This window comes from Molothrus aeneus, chromosome 5, assembly GCF_037042795.1.
Source record: "Molothrus aeneus isolate 106 chromosome 5, BPBGC_Maene_1.0, whole genome shotgun sequence".
Taxonomy (NCBI): Eukaryota; Metazoa; Chordata; class Aves; order Passeriformes; family Icteridae; genus Molothrus; species Molothrus aeneus.
In genome coordinates, this window is record NC_089650.1 from 39,947,497 (window position 1) to 39,966,766 (window position 19,270).

At 39.9% G+C, this 19,270-nt stretch overlaps 1 protein-coding gene across 1 annotated transcript in view; it reads right to left on the reverse strand.

Annotated features, from left to right (window-relative positions):
- Positions 1-19,270, reverse strand: part of ANO6 (anoctamin 6) — a 70,708-nt gene that overhangs the window by 30,404 nt on the left and 21,034 nt on the right. Inside the window, exons 2-3 of the mRNA XM_066550711.1 lie at positions 13,829-13,905; positions 5,174-5,302 (exon numbers count right to left, since the gene is read on the reverse strand). Of these exons, the coding sequence (XP_066406808.1) occupies positions 5,174-5,302; positions 13,829-13,905 (206 nt within the window). The remainder of the gene's footprint in view (positions 1-5,173; positions 5,303-13,828; positions 13,906-19,270) is intronic.

Genomic DNA, 19,270 nt, shown 5'->3' on the forward strand with positions numbered 1-19,270 from the left:
ATCTATAGTTTTGCATTCACTGGGGAATACAGTATATAGATATAACAGTTTATTAGGCAGGAAGGTGGAGACCATCCAAAGTTTATTTTAGTATCTGGCATTTTGCTCAGCTACCTGCAAGCCTAAGTTGCAATAATAAAGTAATCATGGTAATGCTGCTGATCTAAATCTGACATAGGTTTTGATGATTGAATGGCTAGTCAATAGACTAAGACACCTAGGATGCATAATCATATACAGTCTTAAGAAAATGAAAGCAGAATGTAAGTAAATGCCAAGTATTACAGGCATGTGGAAGGATCAGCTTTCGTGAGCTCCATTTTCACCATGGTGCTTTCAATTTCTGGTGATTGTCTTGCCAAGCTGAGGAGATTAACAAGATTGTGGGTCTGGAAATTGGTAGCAGACCAGTAGCATCTTTCCCCCTGTGTGTTGTAAATGGTAGGGAAGACTTGCTTTGATGACAATGACAGAAGAACACCAACTCATATCTTTGCTAAGTTTCTTTTGTGCGAAGAGGAAAGTTCCCTATCACAATATCCATGGGGGTTCAGGGAAAAAATCCTAAATAAAAAAGAGAGCTTGAATAGCCTCCTCTGCCTTATCTGACAGGCAACAGATAAATCACAGTCAATAAGAGAAAGTACATGGGGCCCAAAGCCTCCCCTATGAAAAACAGCTGAAGGAAGTGAAGAGGATCATTGTAGCAATATTAGCTGCCTCACAGTTTCTTTGATGGTGTTTGGAAGCTTTCCTCACAGTCCCAGCTGTCAGCATCAGAAAACTAATTGACTGAGCAGCTTGGCTCTGTAAGCTTCTTCCCCTTATGTTTGAAGACAATCATAAAAATGAGAAGCAGGACATGCAATAGAGAATAAGCCCCCAAAAATGCAAACCCAAAGAACTCCAAATACATATTTTCTGATATACCCTTTGATTTTAAGCCAGCTTCATGGTTTTTTGCAACCTGATCCGTGACTGCACAGAACTGGTAATACTGCAGTCTAGCCCTGCCCTCAACAACAGCTTCCAGTCAGCCTGTTTGGAAAGACCCATTTCTGTCTTACAAATGTATGTAGTAACTGGAGAGTAACTCCTCCTTCTATCTGTCTTCATGTTCTTCTGTCATCCTTCCTTCCAAAGTAGTAAAATTTGGGTTTGTGGTTGCCTCAGGAGCAGAGGTTTTATTTCAGTGAGTTTCAGCTTCAAAACCATCCAGCTGAGATGCAGGCAGGTGTGGCTGCCTTCCTCCCAGCGCCAGAGGTCCCTTCCATACTTATCAGACTTCCTGAGTAGGTTGGCTGAGCACACCACAGGCATGCAGAGCCTGTCATTCTCTACTGCCTCACATCACTGCATAAAATGGCACAGAGATACCCTTTTACTGTAAACCTGAGTGCTGTTCTCTCATTGCAGGTATGACACATGCTAAGCAGTGGGATAAGTGTAATTCTTGTTTGAAAAGTTACACAAGCTTATTTTTGGTAATTTTTTTTCTTTTTGTGGTTTTACTGTTGTTGGTTATCTGAACTAGACAAGTAGAGAGGCAGGAACTGTTCATTGTTTGCTTATGAAAACAAAATTCTCCAGCTCTGATGAATTTGTCAGAAACACTGTACTTAAAAACCCAAACAAGATGTGTGTAATATTCTCCATGAGTGATAGTTTCATTCAATTTGGAAAAAAAAATCAATACATCTATTTCTGAGAAGCACAGATTCCTCCATGGCTGGAAATGAAGGTTTTGCCCACATTCAAATTTAAATTGTTGACAGTCTTTCTGTTTATTTCTGTTGGGGGGAAATAGATGGACTAAAATGACATTCTGCATTGATTTATCTTGAATTTACCTTTCTGGCCCTGATCCTTTGACTTTCAACAGTGAGCTCCTTGAGGACCTCAATAGATGAAACTGGTATTTGGGAACATTCCTGAAGAGACTGGCGATATTTAAATTCTATTCTGATGGTAAGCTATCCTGACAAATAGGGTACATAAACTGTAGATTTAAAAGATATGCTTTGAGCAAGAATTTCAATTGCTTGCAAGGTACAGTTTCTGGAATCTTCTCCTGGCAGTCTCATTTTTGCTAGTGCTTGCAAAATTAATTGTATACCAACTTTAAAAAGTTTGGAGTTTGAATTGAGTTGCATATTTGAAACTTACCTACTATCTTTTGCATCTATAAATTATGTTAGACACTTCCCTGAGGCTGTCATTTCATTAGTTTGACTTTGCCTACCCAAAACCAGATTTCAGAAACAGATGAAAATAAGAGAAGCCCTGTGGATCTCCAAGAGCTTCAGAATCCCATATATTTTTTTCCTTCCATCAAATCACACCCATGTTTTATTTCCTGCTGTCCTCTGAGCTATTTTCCCAAGAATATTGCTTACTACTATAAACTAATGCTGGACCTTTCCATTACATTTATCCAATTATTCAGAAAAAGAGCAGAAGTCATTCAAATCCAATACAATGATACTCCCAGGATCTGAGTCTTCACTTGCTGCAGAAGAACAAATGGATCTGTGCCCTGTTTCTCTGAATCTGGTCAATTGGATACCTAGGTTGTGGCCTGATTTTCAAATACTGTCTAAATGCAGTAAAAATTTGGGGACTCCTCCACATTCATAATGTATCATAAAAAAACCACCCACTGCAGCACACAAAACATTTCCCTTCAGAAATCTACAGGTGTCCACTAATAATTTGAATTCTGAAGTGACTTCCACATCATGCAATTGGGTGGGGTGCTGTGTGTGTTGGACAGATTTTTTCCCAGCGACAAATCTCTAGATTTCACAGACCTGTAACATTGCCCACAAACAGCAGAAAACTTGCTCCTGATTCCAGTGACTTGAGGATATCGTCCTACAAGAACAGACTTCACTGAATCTTCTATATTTTGGTAAGCTGGAGTATCCAAATCCTGTGCACAATAAAGCTCTGGATAATACCTCTATAAAACTGTCAGGGAAGTCAAAGAAAGAGTAGCACGGGCAAGGAACCTAATCATGCTTAAAGCACACTGAATTACACAAGATACTACCTATAAAATTGGGTGTTTTCAGTTCATCATTGATCAGACAGTGATGTATGCAGCATTTAAAACTGATTGTACATGGCAATACTCCTTATTTTAGTTCCATTTCATCACAAGGGTGGAAGCAATTTTTCTCAGAAAAAATTACAACCAAATCAACAACAATGTCAGTGAAGACAGGCTATAAAGTAGGTTTTATGCCAACATTGAGGAAATCTGAGTGTATCTTGGGCAGTACCAACCCCACACCATTCTGGGAACTGTGATAGGCCAAAATGTTAATTTCCTTCCTGGAATTCTAAGGATGTAAAGCTGCACCATAAAGGTAATCTTAATTTCAATCTCAGATATAAGGTATACGTGCACAGTCCCCCTGTTGCTTCAGCTTCTACTTCTGCATGGAAATACTGGTTTTGGCTTCCTTCTGACACATCCCAGTCACCCTAGGCTCGTGTGTCACTCTCCTGGCTGTACTTCTGTCCATACAGGTTTTGTTGGCCACTTTGCTGTCAGGCTGCACAGTTGGCTCTTGTTCAGCTTGCTCTCCACAAAAACCACTGGGCCTCTTCCACAGAACTGCTCCCCAGCCACTCAGTGTTCCCCCTATCTGGTCACTTGTCTGATATGGTCTTGTCCTCACACGTATTGCGTGTAGGTAGATTGCTTCCTCTTCCTCAGCACACCACAGAGCCAACGTGGCTGCAGATCTTTGTGGAACTAAGACCTTGGAAAGTAAAGTTTTTATGCAAGCATCTACCCACAATCTCCTGGTCTAATTATTAATGGTTTCATTCTGGCTAATGTCTTAACATTAATGCTGCACTGAAAATACTACTCCACTGCTCACATTTAATTTCCATCACTACTTAGAAAAGATGCTCATTATATTTTTAATATATTTGGGCAATGGCCAAGTATTACAAACATAAATGTAAAATGCTAATTGATAAAAACAATTCTTTCCAAAGGGGCAGCTTTTTGTCTAATTACCTCTTTCAATTAATTTATATTGCTGATCCTGTGATCATGTGTAATACAACACCCACCCACGGCAGGACTCCCTCAAACCCTACTAACGACATTCCTTATGGCTGTCCTCCTAATGCCAACAACAACACTGTGTAATGAGTATCAACCAACTTAGCTACAGGCCTTTTTACTCCTACTCTTCTATTTCCTAACTGCAAATTATTATTTGTATACAAGCTGCTTTCAGTGATATCTTTGTTCCAGCCTCTCTCTACCAGAGGCTGCTGCTGGGACATGGATATTACTGAATCAGAGGAGGATGTGGGTGGGTGGGGGAGTGTAGATGCCAAGGGAACAATCTCATGGATGCTTATTTCTCAGACAGTTCAGTGACATGGCTGAGCTCATTTTTGTGACTCTGTGTGCCATAAAGAATGTAGTCTTCTGATGAAACTGATGAAATTATTAAAGAATAATACTTTATCTATTATTGTGCTTCATTGATAAGGAGCTATGGAGCTGTGGATGCTAAGGAGCATCAAAAAGTCACTGGCTTGAGTCAGAAACTTTGCAAGGTCTCTAGCAAGGGCGAAGCTGCTGAAGTGCCAAGGGAAAGAATTATACAAGAAAATTTCTGGTGGCAGATGTGCAGCTATTTCCCTTGTTTACCTTAGCGATGTTATCAGAAGTCAGAAGAATGTCAGCAGCTGTGTTCATAACTGCGATCTGGTGCAACTGGACATCCACCTCCTTCGGGTTCCCCTGAATACTCTGATTTTATTGCCAAAGTCCATTAGGGGCCTAATTGAATCACTATAGGTACAGAAAACTTTCCCAGTGTGAAGATCTTGGTGTCTAAATCTAACCTGACACTGGCATTTTCCTGCTCACATCTTCTGAAGGGTGGCCTCCCATCCAGGAGGGTGCTCTGAGGTCCCGAAGCACACACTGACAGACACGATGTGCAGTGCTCTGCCCACCCACACAGCAATCTAGCAGCTTCCAGGAGCCCTGTTCCCTCCCTTCTCATTTGATGGGCTTCAGTCTCCCAGCTCCCAAGAGTACTCTGAGGATAAGGCAAAGCAATTGCTGTTCTGGGTGAGGGCACTGTCCTTTCTGCCCACAGCTCTAACACCCAGTATATGAAAAATAACTCACCTTTTGCTTTTTACGATCACTCCTCCTATGAGTCATCTTTTTACTTTCATCTTCATACACCAAAACAAAGTCAATTCTTCGCTGCCCATCTTTGAAGAACAAGGAGTCAGGCTTATCATCAAAATCCACCTGAAAGGCAGGTGCCATAGGTTAATATGAAGATCTTTACTTGCTAGTTCCTTACTTGCTTCCGTTTACACAGTATTTCACTGAACACAGAAATTCAACATAAATCAGCCTTGTGTAACAGGAAGCCCAAAATGACAAAGTCGCACAGAGTAAAATGAAGAAAAATAAATTATCCAAAGGAATTTGTCAGGTCTCTGCATGACATCAAATCAACAGAACCTTGACCTAACTTTCTTCTTTAAAAATGGTACATTGGCTTTTCATAATGAGAGAAGTACTGGGATGCAGCACCAGTACCAAATAATGCATCTGTCTAGTAATTTGTACACCATAATGGACATATCATTAGACAGTTTGTCTAGAAAATTGCTATTGCCTGATGGGAGTCTCAGAATTAGTGCATTCCCATCTGTTCCCTTACCTGAAAAAATGTAAGAATCTCTGCAATTACTAAAAAAAAAAAGCAAAAAAAAAGCAAAAAAAAAAGCAGTCGTTTCATGCATGCTTACTTAAACCCACCACTGCCAAGAGAACAAAGAACATGGTCAGAGCAGAGATGAGATCTCCAAACAGACACATATTATGTGGATTTATTTCTCATTTTATCTGCAACAACTCAGCAAGCAAAACCACATTGTTGTGTGCCACACATCCATCATGTTATAACAGATGCCAAAATCAAAAGTTTTAATATATCCATAAGCCATTATCTAGTCCCTGGAGGAAAGTAGGATAGATTGTCATATCCACTAATAACATCTTAATGTGTTATTTCATGTGTGAAACGATACAGATACTTCTGTGACAGGGAAACCTGAACGCTTGAATAATGATTCTGTAGTTTCTTAGAATACTCTGGGGCAATATCACACATTACCACCCCCCTCCTTTCAGGTAATATACAGCTGTAACATTATCCAAGTCATGCTATGTAATGTGCACCAGCCTCTCAGGTACTTGGCCAAATCCGTCCATGCTGTTAACAGAGGTGGTGCCACTGGAGTTGATCCCGAAGGCTTGAAGTGGGACTCAGCATGGCATCAGAGACAGGAACATCTCCAAAGCTGGCAAGGCTCCCACTCAGAACTGCAGAGGAGCCTTGGCCTCCAGCTGACTGGGCATGGAGTGTTGGCTAAGCCGGGATCAGATCAGGAAAAATGAAACAGAATAATCTCTTACATTTGCTGTGGATGTGGCAATGATTCCCAGATGTCCCTTCCCCTGGAATTCCCCTGTCAGTTCATACCAAATTTCGTGAGACATGCAAGGTCAGGTTTTGGAGGTCTAGGATGTCTGGTCCACAGAAAGACCACAGAAATGTGGTTATGGTGTCAGAAACCACAGCAGTGCAGCCTGAAATGGCTGTTCTTCAACTGTGAAGAACCAAGAGGAATGTCAGTCTTCAGTCAGGAACACCCAAGTTCCAGGGAGCATATAGTGTTTTAGGAACCACATGTCAGTTTTTCCAAAACAAATTTTCTCATGGTTTTTTTTTGCAAAACATCTCCCTGTAGATTATTTTGTAACTGTTTATTGGCTGAACCAAAACAGGTGACCAAGATGTGTCCCCCTGTAATTATGATAAAATTTCCATATTTTAAATAAACTCGGGGGAGTTTAAACTCACAATTTTTTATGTTGCATGTGCAAAGGCTAGGACCTGCTGCAAACAGGTTCTGTTGACTTAGTTGCTTCAAAAGTCTGAGCAGATTCTTGAATAGAACAGTTTTCTTTGAATGCCACCTGTGTGCTGGGATTTGTGACAAACCTGACAGCAAGCAGCTGCTGACACACATACACATATGGCCAGTATACACACAGTCTGCATGTTAGTTTCACAGCCTGGGATAGGATTTAGAGACTACCTATGCAGTCACCAAATCAACATACAATTGCATACTGTGAAAAAAGTTTTAGGAAAAAAAAAGGCAATCAATTTCCAGATGACATCACCAGACCACAATGACACCAAGTATCTCTATCAGCCAAAGCAAGTCACAGGTGTGAATTTCTAAATTCTTGAGAGATGAAGTTGGCATAGTCCTATCAAGAAATCGGAACTGGCCGTGACAAGCTCTCCTCCTGCTGAGGACTAGTCACAGGTGTAAAATGCAGCCTTGCTGCTATAATTTCCAATCTCATTTAAAACATAACCACGATGATTTCACGTTGACAAGATTCACTGCTGGGAGGAAAGCACCACCAACAACCAACAGCCCCTGTTGGGACACAGCCTGGAAGGTGCCTGAGCAGCAGGCACAGAGCCCAGCCTGGGAGCTGCTGCTCTCCCCTGGGACCCCAGCTGGCTGTGGCACATCATGGGCTATGATGGCTCCTGTTGCAATGTGGAAACACAGGGCCCAGATCCTGTGAAAATGAATAACAGGGGGAAGGGTTGCCACTGCATAAAGCATGAGGTCTTTTAACTGGTCTTTTTCCTCTTTGCAACCTTAGAAACATCATAATAACTTCTGTTTAAAGACACAGAGTTTAGTTGTGAAAGTCAAGCACTCAGAAGCATAAAAGTAGTAATAGCTTTAACTTTTTTTCACGGCAGCTTTTAGCACATCCTGTCCTCAAGATAAAGAAAGACATGGAAAAGAGCAAACATCAAATCAAGTTTTGATAGAAGAGGATTTGATGGTAATTTGTGTTTGCATAATTTCACTGAGTACTTTTCCTTTAAATGTAGTCTTTTTTAAGATTAAAAAAGTAGTGATAATTGGATTATCAATAATAATTTATCACATTAAAAACTATATATACAATAGTTATAAAAAACAATTTATAAAATAAAATCTGCCTGTTAACCAGCATTCTGACTGATAAATTTACTTACATAAGTGTTGTCATTCACGTGTGTATAACTGTTATTGTATGCATGCACCTTTATCTCTCTCTTTCACACACTATGCATATATAAATTGAATATAGCTGAAAGATTAATAAATATTGGACTGCATGAATCCAGATACACAGAAGCTTATACTTATGGAGCTAACTTCTTATATGTAATCTCCATTGCTTTTAATCACAAGGACATTGTTCAGCTGGCCTTTCCATGGATACTTTATATATCAATAAAATAATAAAGAATTGATTCATGAAGGCTGAATACTTAAGAGATCAAGATTTAGATCTACACAAATAGATTGTTATGTAGCTCATAATAAATTAAATATTGCTCAATTAAAATTAAGAAGTAAAACATAAAAGATAAGGTAATAGCCAAGTTTCCAACATCCACATTAACTTACATGTGTGGTGTATTTTGTAATCCCTACTGGATAGCTGGTAATGAAAAATCATATATTATTCAACATAACTACCCAGGGAAAAACAGGACTGGAAACCAAAACGATGTAGTGTACTTTGAAGTTAGCATTTCCTTTGAGACAATGTTTGTTTTGGGTTTTTTAAAATATGTAATATTATTTGACAGTTTTACAAATGTTACTATCATACCAATGCACACAAGCTTGCATGCATAGACAAATTAATGGGGCTGAAATTTCAAGACATAGTTTTTTAAAGTATCAGTAGCAGATTATAGCCCTAAATAACCAACAGGCCCATTGGCACCTCTTCTAAAACACAGGACTATTTACTGCACTATTTAATTTTCTAGCCTTGGCATAAACACGTTTTTAAGTACTGATGGAGGCAATCAGTTGTGCACTCTAATGTTTTAATAATACTCTAATGGACAGCAGGTTAATACTGATTAACACCGCTAATAAATATATATATATATCTATATAGCTGTGAAATACTAATTATACTTAGCACACAATCTGCAGCCTTTAATAACTGTCCAGGAGCTGCACAACCAACTGCTGCCTACCAGGGAACTATCAGCTGCTTTTTTAACAGAAGGAATCTGAAGGAGAGAAGGACCTGGCCACGAATAAAGTTTTTTGTAACACTGAGGTTACACTTCTGTGGGTTATCCTAGAGGCAGCACAGCCACGTCCATGTGGCTGTACCTCTGTGTTTCAGTTTGGAGCAGGTCAGATCAGGTGAGCACCACAGGCTCTTCACTCCAGAGAATGAGACCAGAGGAGCCTGTGGCAACCAAAAGCCCAGAAATGTGTGTAAAGCACACATCACCTCCTCAGCACCAAAGCCTTCTCCACAGCCCCACTGCTGGGGCCTCACTGCCAGCAATGCACACCAGGTGGTGGGTGTGGGATCCTGCTGCAGCTGGGAAGTGCTGCACTGCTGCAGCCACACTGAAGGCGCTGGTCATAAGCAGTGCCATGCCATCAGTGCCAAGAGTGCTTTGCCATGCACTCCCCTTCCCTTACACACCTTATCTTCCTGCTCCCTGAGTGTGTTCCCCTGTGGCCACTTTGGCAAAGGAACATAGAGCTTCCTGCCCTCTGGTAATCTGCCACAAGCCATCACCAGCCAGCAGCACCAGCTCTCCCAGACCCTGGGACACAGCAGCACTTGGAAAAGGGCAAGTGGGACAGGGAGACAAGTTTGCCCCAGCATAGGAGGCTGAGGGAACTGTTTTGGCTTCAAATGCCCACACCATGGAAGGTCTCCTCAGCCCCTTGACTCAGAGTTCATCAGGAGGGAGACTTCTGCATGCCCTCCTCAGGTGTAACCAGGCTGGCTGGTGTCTAAGGGAGCTGCTGTGTGTCACTCAGAGCTGCTCCTGTAGCCATGGCTACACACGATGCCTGCACTACATTAAAGGAGAACGTGCAGGCAGAAAGCTCCTTTCAGCAGCAGCTGCGCTCCAGGGAGGAAAAATGGTTGCACTTCCAAGAAACCTGCCTCACTTTTCCAGGCTTCTTTAGACATGATATAGTTAAATATTCAGTGGGGATAATGGTGGGATGGGCAGCACAGAGACAAGTGTGAAGAAAAATATGTGAACAGGAATTGCAGCTATTTATTGTTTACTATACCCTGAACAAGCACAGTATTGTAAGCTGGATTTTTTAAATAACAAGAGATTCTGCAGGAATGATTTATCTAACTGGAAAGATGATAGAAGTGCTTTATTTTGCCTGCAAGAGCCTTTGGTGTGACTGTCAATAGTGCCAAATGTAATCATTACGGGAGGGATAAACTACTTGTCTGCAACCTCACATAATATTCAGATATGCTTCAAAATAGCATCTTGCAGCATGCCAGTGAATAAATCAGTACTGGGAAAGAGGAGAGCAGAGCAGAGCCTGTGTAACATTGCCTCTGCTGATAGGCACCTGCAAAAAATCCTCCCACGGGCACAGAGACAGGCTCATGGGGGATCTGCAGGTTGCACTTCAGTTGTGGGTTTTATGAAGGGGAAAATTTCAGAGTGACTAATTAGGAGCACAGTTATTTCTCTCTGTCTGCTTCAGGAAACTTGAAAATAGTTTTCAAGTAAAAAACCAAGTAAATAAAAAGAAAACAATCTATATTACCAGGGTATCAGGAAACATAATTATTTATAAATGACTTTGAGATCATCTGAAGAAAATGTTACAGAAATACAAAGTTCTTCTTACTATCACAGCCATATAAAAAGATTTTTATTGCTTTAGGTTCTGAGCAACCTATAGAGACAACTTTCTACATTAAGACCAACACAAGCATTTATTTCTGGATTATAGTGATATATATAATATATAAGATAGTACTGGAAGATGTAAGTTTATTTGGATAGTGCATAATAATGTTGGTCTGTCTCCAGAGGACCATAAAACTGCTGTGCCTTTAACATTTTCCTTTATTATTCATATTTTTAAATAACAACAGAGGACTGTTTTCATTCTCTTTTTAGCAATAATGCGAATATTAGCAAGCATTTCATCAGAAGAAGGGTTTTTTTTTTCTTTTCCTCAACACACAAAGGAATTTCAGCTATGTAACAAATTGAAATAAACTGAAACTAAAGAGAAGTAGAAAAAATATGGGGTGTCACTAGAGTCATGCATTTCTGTCAGCAGAAAGCAGCTGGTAACTGGCCAGGCATTGGGATGCCTTGTCCCCTGAGCTAAGTTTGGACCAGACACCCACTTGACTTCCTGTCAGAGCGTCAGGTTGCTGCTGCTGCAGGAGGAGTTCCAGTCACTCCTGATTAGAGAGAGACTAAATGGCCTTGCTTTTAAAGAAAATGAAGAAAGTGCTCACTGAGAACCTGCTTTTCAGCAACTCCCATCTTTCATGAGATGCAAGAGGTGGGAAATTCACTCTTTTGAACTTCCCAGAAGCCTTCTTGCAAAAGAAATTGTACGTGAGGGGCAGCAGTAATAGAAAGTTTGAAGAAGTTAACCTTCTCCCTGCAGATATTCACTATCAAATTATTGTTACATGCCAATTCAAATTATCTACCTACAAAGTAGATAAGCTGCAAAATGAAACACTTCAAGGAAAACCCTTGAATTAATGCTTTCTGTGCGGTTTTGTCTTCCTTGTACATGTTGTTTATGATACATTATTAAATTGTAGCATCACGTACCATATTTCTGGGCTCCTTGTAGTAGCTATGGAATACTCCTTATTACCATCTTCATTTAATGTCTAGTGGGTTTTTTTTGGTTGTTTCTTTTTGTTTGTTTGTTGGTTTTTGTTTGTTTGGGTTTTTTTGTTTTTTTGGCTACACCTCATTTAAATAGCTCAAATGCTTAAAATAGGGATTTCCTTCTGACTATGCTTTTGGTATTCTCCTCATAGAATCTCAGTGTTTTGCAAATGTTGTGAAAATTTTAAAAGATCTTCCAGGACAGAAAGCAACAGTATAACCCTCATTTTAATGGTCATAAGGCATCTAAACATCTATACCAAAACCTGTTCACTGTCTCCTAAGTTTGGAGTTACAGCTTTATACAGCAGGACAGTGGCATCTTTCCAGAGAGCTTAGCAATTCTCTCTCTTCAAAGAGCAATACACTCAATTCCAGGTCCACATGTCACTCTCTTGCAAATGCCAAGGATGTTCTCCTTTGGCACTCAGGAAAATGAAAATCTGGCTGCAACTCTACAAGTCTTGCACAAAAATCCTTTAGCAGGGGTTGTCCAATTATCTAGGACTAAACTCGGTTTTTCTAGTGGTAAGAGCCTTTCATTCCTTCGCTGCAATTTCCTGCCACATTTAAAGCTTTATGAAGTACCACAAACAATATCCTCACAGATTTTTGGCTTTTTGGAGATAATTGTCCTATTCATGTGCCAAATGAGGCAGGGATCCTGTGGCAAACTTAGCTTATGATCCTGTAATTAGAGAAAGCACCATAAGAAGAACAGGACTGTTTCTATTAGCCAATAATTTACTTAGTTTTGGCTCCTCAGAAGAACTTGCAGAATCAAATCAAATTTCCAGAATACTTCTGGCTGCAACACATGATCTAAGTTTAGACAAAAGGCACAGTACTTCCCTTCTATTCAACTGTTTCGGGTCAGGCTTCCTCTTCAGTCTCTGTTTCTAGCTACAATTAGCTAGAAACAATATGCAATAATGCATTTAGCAGAGGTTCAGCAGCTGTCAATTATATCTTTCTGTCTCCTCCAACACACTGAAATTATCTAGATCAACTGTTCCAGAAGGAGCACTGCAGAAATGCTGCTAAAACTGAGAAGAAACTACAATTGCTGGTAAACATGAGTAACCAAAAATAAAAATCAATTTTGACCATCAATTTTCAGTAGAAATAAAAATAAATTCTACCAAGACTGTTCAGAGGAGACTGTTCTAACCACAAGGTATACAACATTCCAGCTGTTTTGATGCTATTTCACTTCATAAAAATACATAAAAAATCAATGAACCACAAGGAGACTCTGAGAAGGATTTTTATAACATCAAAGTCTAGGCACTCATTTGGGAAATGGAAGCTCTTGATTGCACCTCATGCTTCAAAAATGTTTAAACAGCTTCAAATGAACATGTTGCTGCAAAACACAGGGTCAGGGGAGGTGAGGATGTCCACCTCCCAGAAGGAAACTCATTTCCAGTTACTTTGGATATTGGTTTCCTATGAGATCTGAAGCAGGGGTTCTTGAGCTAGAGCCAGCAGCCTGTTAGCTGCAGAAAATCTTAGGTGAGCTGGGAACCTGGAACTTTGGACAAAGGGAATGGACACCTCCAAGTCTTTTTTTTTCATGTCAGTTCAGTGTCTGGAGTAAGGAATTTCTTAGTGTCTCCAAGCTTTCTTAGAGCTTTCTTGGGTATGTGTGTTTATATGTAGGGTGTGTTCAGAACTACTTATTCTTGTACACACATAGAGAAATCCTATGCATTTGTGAACAAAACTACATAGAGAGAGAAGGTGTATGTGTATATATCAGTTTACAGTGAGTTTATATGGGTCACTAATAACTGAGTCCAGTGCCTGTGACAACCTGTGCTTTCAGATCTGGGCCAATTACTTCAGGTACCTTTAGGGAAATGGGGATTACAGCATCGCAGATTTAAGCACAAAGATGAACTGTGTGTGATGCAAATGCAAAGGAATGCTAGCCTTCTGGACTGCTGCACACCTACAAGAGAGAATTTTACAGGTATTCACAGTTAAAGTAAACAGGTACCCACCCATTCAGGTGTGTGAAGGTTTTGCTGGTCCGGCACAGTTCCATAAGTGGGAATAATCACCTGGTTCAGTTCCAAGACTAAAATTAAACATAAAAAAAAAGAAAATATGTTAGCATTTTTTGTGTTATGGCTTTTTATGGGTTTATAGTTTTAAAATTATTTTTATTAATGCTTTGGGAAGAAGCCAGTTTATTGCACTTATTTAGTGTTTCAGAAATGGAACAATTGTGTGTCACACTTCAGTTACAATCAGCAGGTGGCAAGAAAATGAAACACCAGGATGACAAGGTAATGCTAGAAGAACATTTTGTCAGTGATGCATCCCTACAGTGATTCAAACAGCATCCCTTTGCTAGTATTTTACTAGTTATTTAGTGTTTCGGAAACTCCATGGACAGTGTAGCAGAAGTTTATTTTTCAATGAATAAGGGCGCCAGCACTGGCTCCAGCTGTGCCAATAACCACAGCTCATACTGGCTGTACCTGTCAGGCAAGAACAAGTAACAGTAGCAAGAATTCTTCACAAGGCTTGGAATGGGTGCTGTACAGGTGTGATGCTGTAACATTCATTCAGTGACACATAACCTAAAAACACACCTACAACTTCAGTGGGTATTGATGCCTCAGCTACTCCTCACCCATTCCATCAATACCTGTTAAAAACGAACAACCTGGAAACTGAATTGGTTTCCTGAAAATACAACATGAACTAAAAATGACTTTTTCAAATATGCTACTGCATGAAGCCATTATCAAGCACACCGGGAATACTGGCTACCAAATCAAGCCCCGGATAACACACAAATTCATCCTAATAAAGCTACTGGAAATAAGGTACAGAAGCTCTACAATTGCTGCAAGGTTTTGCAAGGTTTTGTATCTTCACAACTATTTTTGTTTCTTAAGGAGAAGTCAGATAACATCCTGAGGCTGAAGATAACATCAAGTAGCTGAAGGGAGCAGGCTGCTTCCTGCCTATGCATGGCAGGCAGATGGATCCCATCTGTTATTTTTAGATCCTTAAATCTGAGACATATCTTAGTTGTCCTGTGCTGAGGAAGGGCCATGGATAATACAGGTACTTAAATGCCAGTGTTGTCTGGAAAGGATAGCCTCAACCTACCAAAAAATACTATAATACTAAAAGAAGATCTCCAAACTCTAAAATAATTAGCCTATAGTACTTTTAGAATAGCTCAACACCCATTAGATACAAAGCCAGGAAAAACACAGCTGATATTCCTAGTTATGTTTTGGCTTAGTTTAGCTTTTTTTTTTTGTTTGGTTTTGGGGTTTTTTGGCTTAAAACCTTAATTGCTAAATGGCCACATTTTCAAGACATTTTAAGAAGCTTTTCTTTTTCACTGATGATGCTCATTTATACCAGCTGAAGATATGTCAAAACTTAGAAAAATAGTACAACAAGATTACAAATCAACAGAACTCTCACATGGCCTCCAAGCAAAAAATTCTTGTTTAAATACCCTTTCATAGAGTTTGGTAGGGACTCAGTTCTAGGTGGTGTTGTCAATTTCCAGATCTCTGCTCTGGTGATAGTAAATGCTCCAGGGAGAAGACAAAAGCAAGTCAATCTTTTCTGAAACATTAGAGCCATAACCCAAAGGTCTGCCCAGTTGAATAATCAAGGTCTGTGAGCTCTCAACAACATTAAAATGTTCAGAAACATTCCCAGAATGAAACAAACAAAAAAAAAAAGAGATGGAAAATGTGGACTAGTGCAGCATTCAAACGTCACATGGTGAGACAATAACATTCAGACTCAGAAAACACAAGCACCTCTCAGCAGCTACTGAAAAATTGCTGAACATGTGCATCATTATGGTTTAATGGATTCAGTTTAGACTAGGGTGAGAAGGGAAATATATATTCTCAATGTCAGTGTAATGGACATCTCCCTGCATTTCCTTCATTCTTTACTCTCTGTGTGGACACAAAGATATCCAGATACAAAGTATTTCTGAAAACCCACAGGAGAAAGAATGTTTCTGCCCACATGTAATGAATGGGCAGAGGGAAGCAGAAATATAAGCATCTTGTTTTGAAATATAAACAGTTGCTCTGAAACTCTGTGTGCCATTACACAAAACATGCAGGTATGGACACAGACATGAAGACTCCCAGCCACTGAACTGCAGAATCAGGAGTTAAAGTTGCCTTTTTGCTAAGTAACCACTCCCCCATGACCAGTTCTGTCTAGAGAACCCATCAGACAAAACTGAAGCTGGGAACATGGCATTCACAAGAATTCCAACTCTCCCAAATCCTGATGGATCTGGGGCTGGTCAGAAATATCTTTGTGGAATTTGTGAGTGATTACAGTTTGTCTCTGCATCAGGGTCTCTGTCCAGAGTACCTTCCTCCTGATAAGCTGAATGTCATGGAAACTTTAGAATTGGGTCTATATTTAACATCTTAACACATTTGTACTTGAAATAATGCCCAAGGGAGTCCCTGGGTCATTGTCCCTAAGGAAGACTTTATGTAAAAGGGGCCTGCCACTCTCACCTCTCATGAGACAATAGCCAAGTACTTCTCTCAAATTAATTACAGCTTAACGTTCATGTGAATCCAAAATTACAAAGCCTTGACACTACTTGAATGGGTACTTAGATAAGATTTGTTTTGACAGTGGTTTGCAGGGGCAGCTGTGCCAATTTGTGCAGTTTTTATCTGGAAGAGACCATTCTAGTCTCTCAGAAATACAAAAACAGTACTGCAAAACTCAGCTTTGCCAGAAAAAGGTGCACCCACACAAAGTCCTTTTTATTCCCCCAAAATCACTTAATTTATTTCTCCTCTGTCCCCTCCAGCATTATGGTAAAGTCAGTTTTAAGTATGGAAGGAAAAAAAAAATACAGCATAAAAGTCTGGTGCTAGACACTAAGAAAAACTTCCTAACAGCAAGAACAGCAGAAGAGAGTGCCTGGGAAGGCAGGTGAGGTCATGTGAGGTCTTTAACATCAGAGATTATTTAGCAGAGATGAATTAAATATCCTGGAACAATTTAGGCCGTGTTGAATCTGGCGTCACCTTTATGAGGTTGGCCTAGAGGAGCTTTCAAGGTCTCTCCCCAGACCCAGGTTCCTCTGAGTCTGGTCGTAATGTTCTCATAGTTATGTCTAAGGGCTGCTGAGACTTTATACTAAAATAATAGTTCTTCTAACTCATATCTTCTTCAGAAATGTTATTACTCCTGTTAATATTTGAGTCACAGTACATCAAGGCTAGATGTTTGTGTTCTATCACCCAGCCAATTAAAGCAAAGGAGGTTCAAGGCAACAAAGAAATCTACTGGCTTTGTGCCAGCATACTCTGATTTTAATTGACAGATACATCAAATTCTGTCTTCAAGCAATCCAACAACATATGCTTTTGTCAGAACACTTAACCTAATTTCTTTCTATTGTAGTCATAGTTCTGAGTGCCTGCTCAATGATACCAGTTGGTCTTTGATCTAGTCCTCTCAAAAGATGCTGTTGTAAAAATTTTAGGTACTGAAAATGTGCAAGCTACTTTACAAGAACGTCTTGGTGGTATTTGAGCTGCCAATGTATCAATGGCATTTCCAGCTGCCTGGAGATTGTTCCTCAATGCAGGACACTGAAGTGAGCTGTCATCACCTCACACCTTCCCTCAAATTTGCCTATGCAGAAGTACTAAGTAGTCCATGTTAATCCCACACTACTTTTTTATAACATAAGTGTATCCCATTATTTTGGCCAGGCCATGGGAGATGAATCCTGCTGTTTATTCTACCAGTGATTTTTAAAATGAATTTTCTCTACAGCTTCGCTTTTTCATAGGTGAGCCAGAATTTCTGACTGGATTGAATAAAGACACAAAAAATTCCTTGATAGCCAACGCAAAATTTCCAGTCTTTTCATTAGTTAATTGATATTGACAGTGGATGGTTTTGTAAGTTCAGTGATTTCTCATTGCATAATTCAAATTTAAAGGCTTTAATGAACATTTCTAGTAGCAATCTCTACCTATTGCTATAGGTGAGAGGCTATGGCCTACTGATAATCATGGAAGATGATCTTCCTTTGTAAAACTATAAAGAAGAATTAAATATAAAGAAATAAATCTTTCCTTGGGGTCTGAATAGTGAAATAATGGAAGCTGTCCAAAGCACATGCAGTAGGGATGAAGGTTTTTTTTTGCATCTGTAAATTAAAGAGGACTGAGAATGAAAAAAAAGCAGCATCCAGAAGTGATAAAAGATGCTGTCCAAAAAAAATTAATGACAAGAAAACCACAAAAATGTTGGATAAACTGATGTTTGAAAAGACTACTTGGCTTGGCTTTGTAACAAGGACATTGTCAAACGTGCCTGAAGATGCCAATCTTTTTGTGACAAAGAAATTCTATGTATTTGTTATCACTGATTTCCTCTTAAATGAAAACAGTCAGAGGCGAAAAAGAGCTGCAGCACTCTTTTGGCTTGTAAATAACCTGCATGAACCCAAATTAGTAGGCACCAAATTATTCTGAGAAGTCAAGAAGATTTCACAACACTAAACTCATAGTACTTGGTATCTAACAATCCTGTGAGACATTGTTAAGGACAAAGATCTCAGCCCTGGCACTTAACATGGCACCTCATGAGCAACCAAGAATGTAAAGCCAGGAAGTGACTTCTGGAATCCCCAGGCTTTGCTGCTTTGCTGTGGAGATCATATCACCTCTCACTTCCCAGAGAGTTTTGTGAGAGTGCTGACAGTCTCTCATAGAATTTTTAAACAGTCTAAATTCTCTTCCTAGTCTCTCACAGAATTTTTAAACAGTCTAAATTCTCTTCCTACAGAGAGACAAATAAGTTAATAGAACAGTGTGCTCTCTGAAGTACAAACCCAATGTGCTCAAGAACATCTGCTCAGCCCCTCAGTGGGACTAACCTACAGCATGGAGTTCCTGTTCCCCAGGGAGGGAAGTTTACAGTGTGGTTACAGAAAATGAGGTGTTGCAAAGCCAGACCACAGTGCTGGGGCACAGCAACTGGTCTGCAGTACCTGGCTGAACGCACAGAGCAGCAGGTGGGAATGCAGCAGGGCAGGAATGGGCAGCAGGCGTTTGCTGAAGGAGAACTGAGTAGATGATATATTTCAAACCCCCATTCAAGCTTCCTCAAGTCCTGTCCTCACACAGCCATGCCTGAGGCAACAACATTCACTGCACACAGAAATGTGTGAACACTATGTACACAATTAGACACGCTCAGGTCGCTCAGGCCTCAAATAGATTGCAAAGAAAATCAGTATAATAACAAAATACGTCACTGACTGGAAAATATCAGGAAATATTTACATGCAATTTTTATCTGAATTGACGCATTTCCTGATACATTTGACAGCATTGTCACCACATTAGAAAAGGAAAAAAAAAGTGATTAGTAAAGTCTACGTGTTCTAATGAAAATCG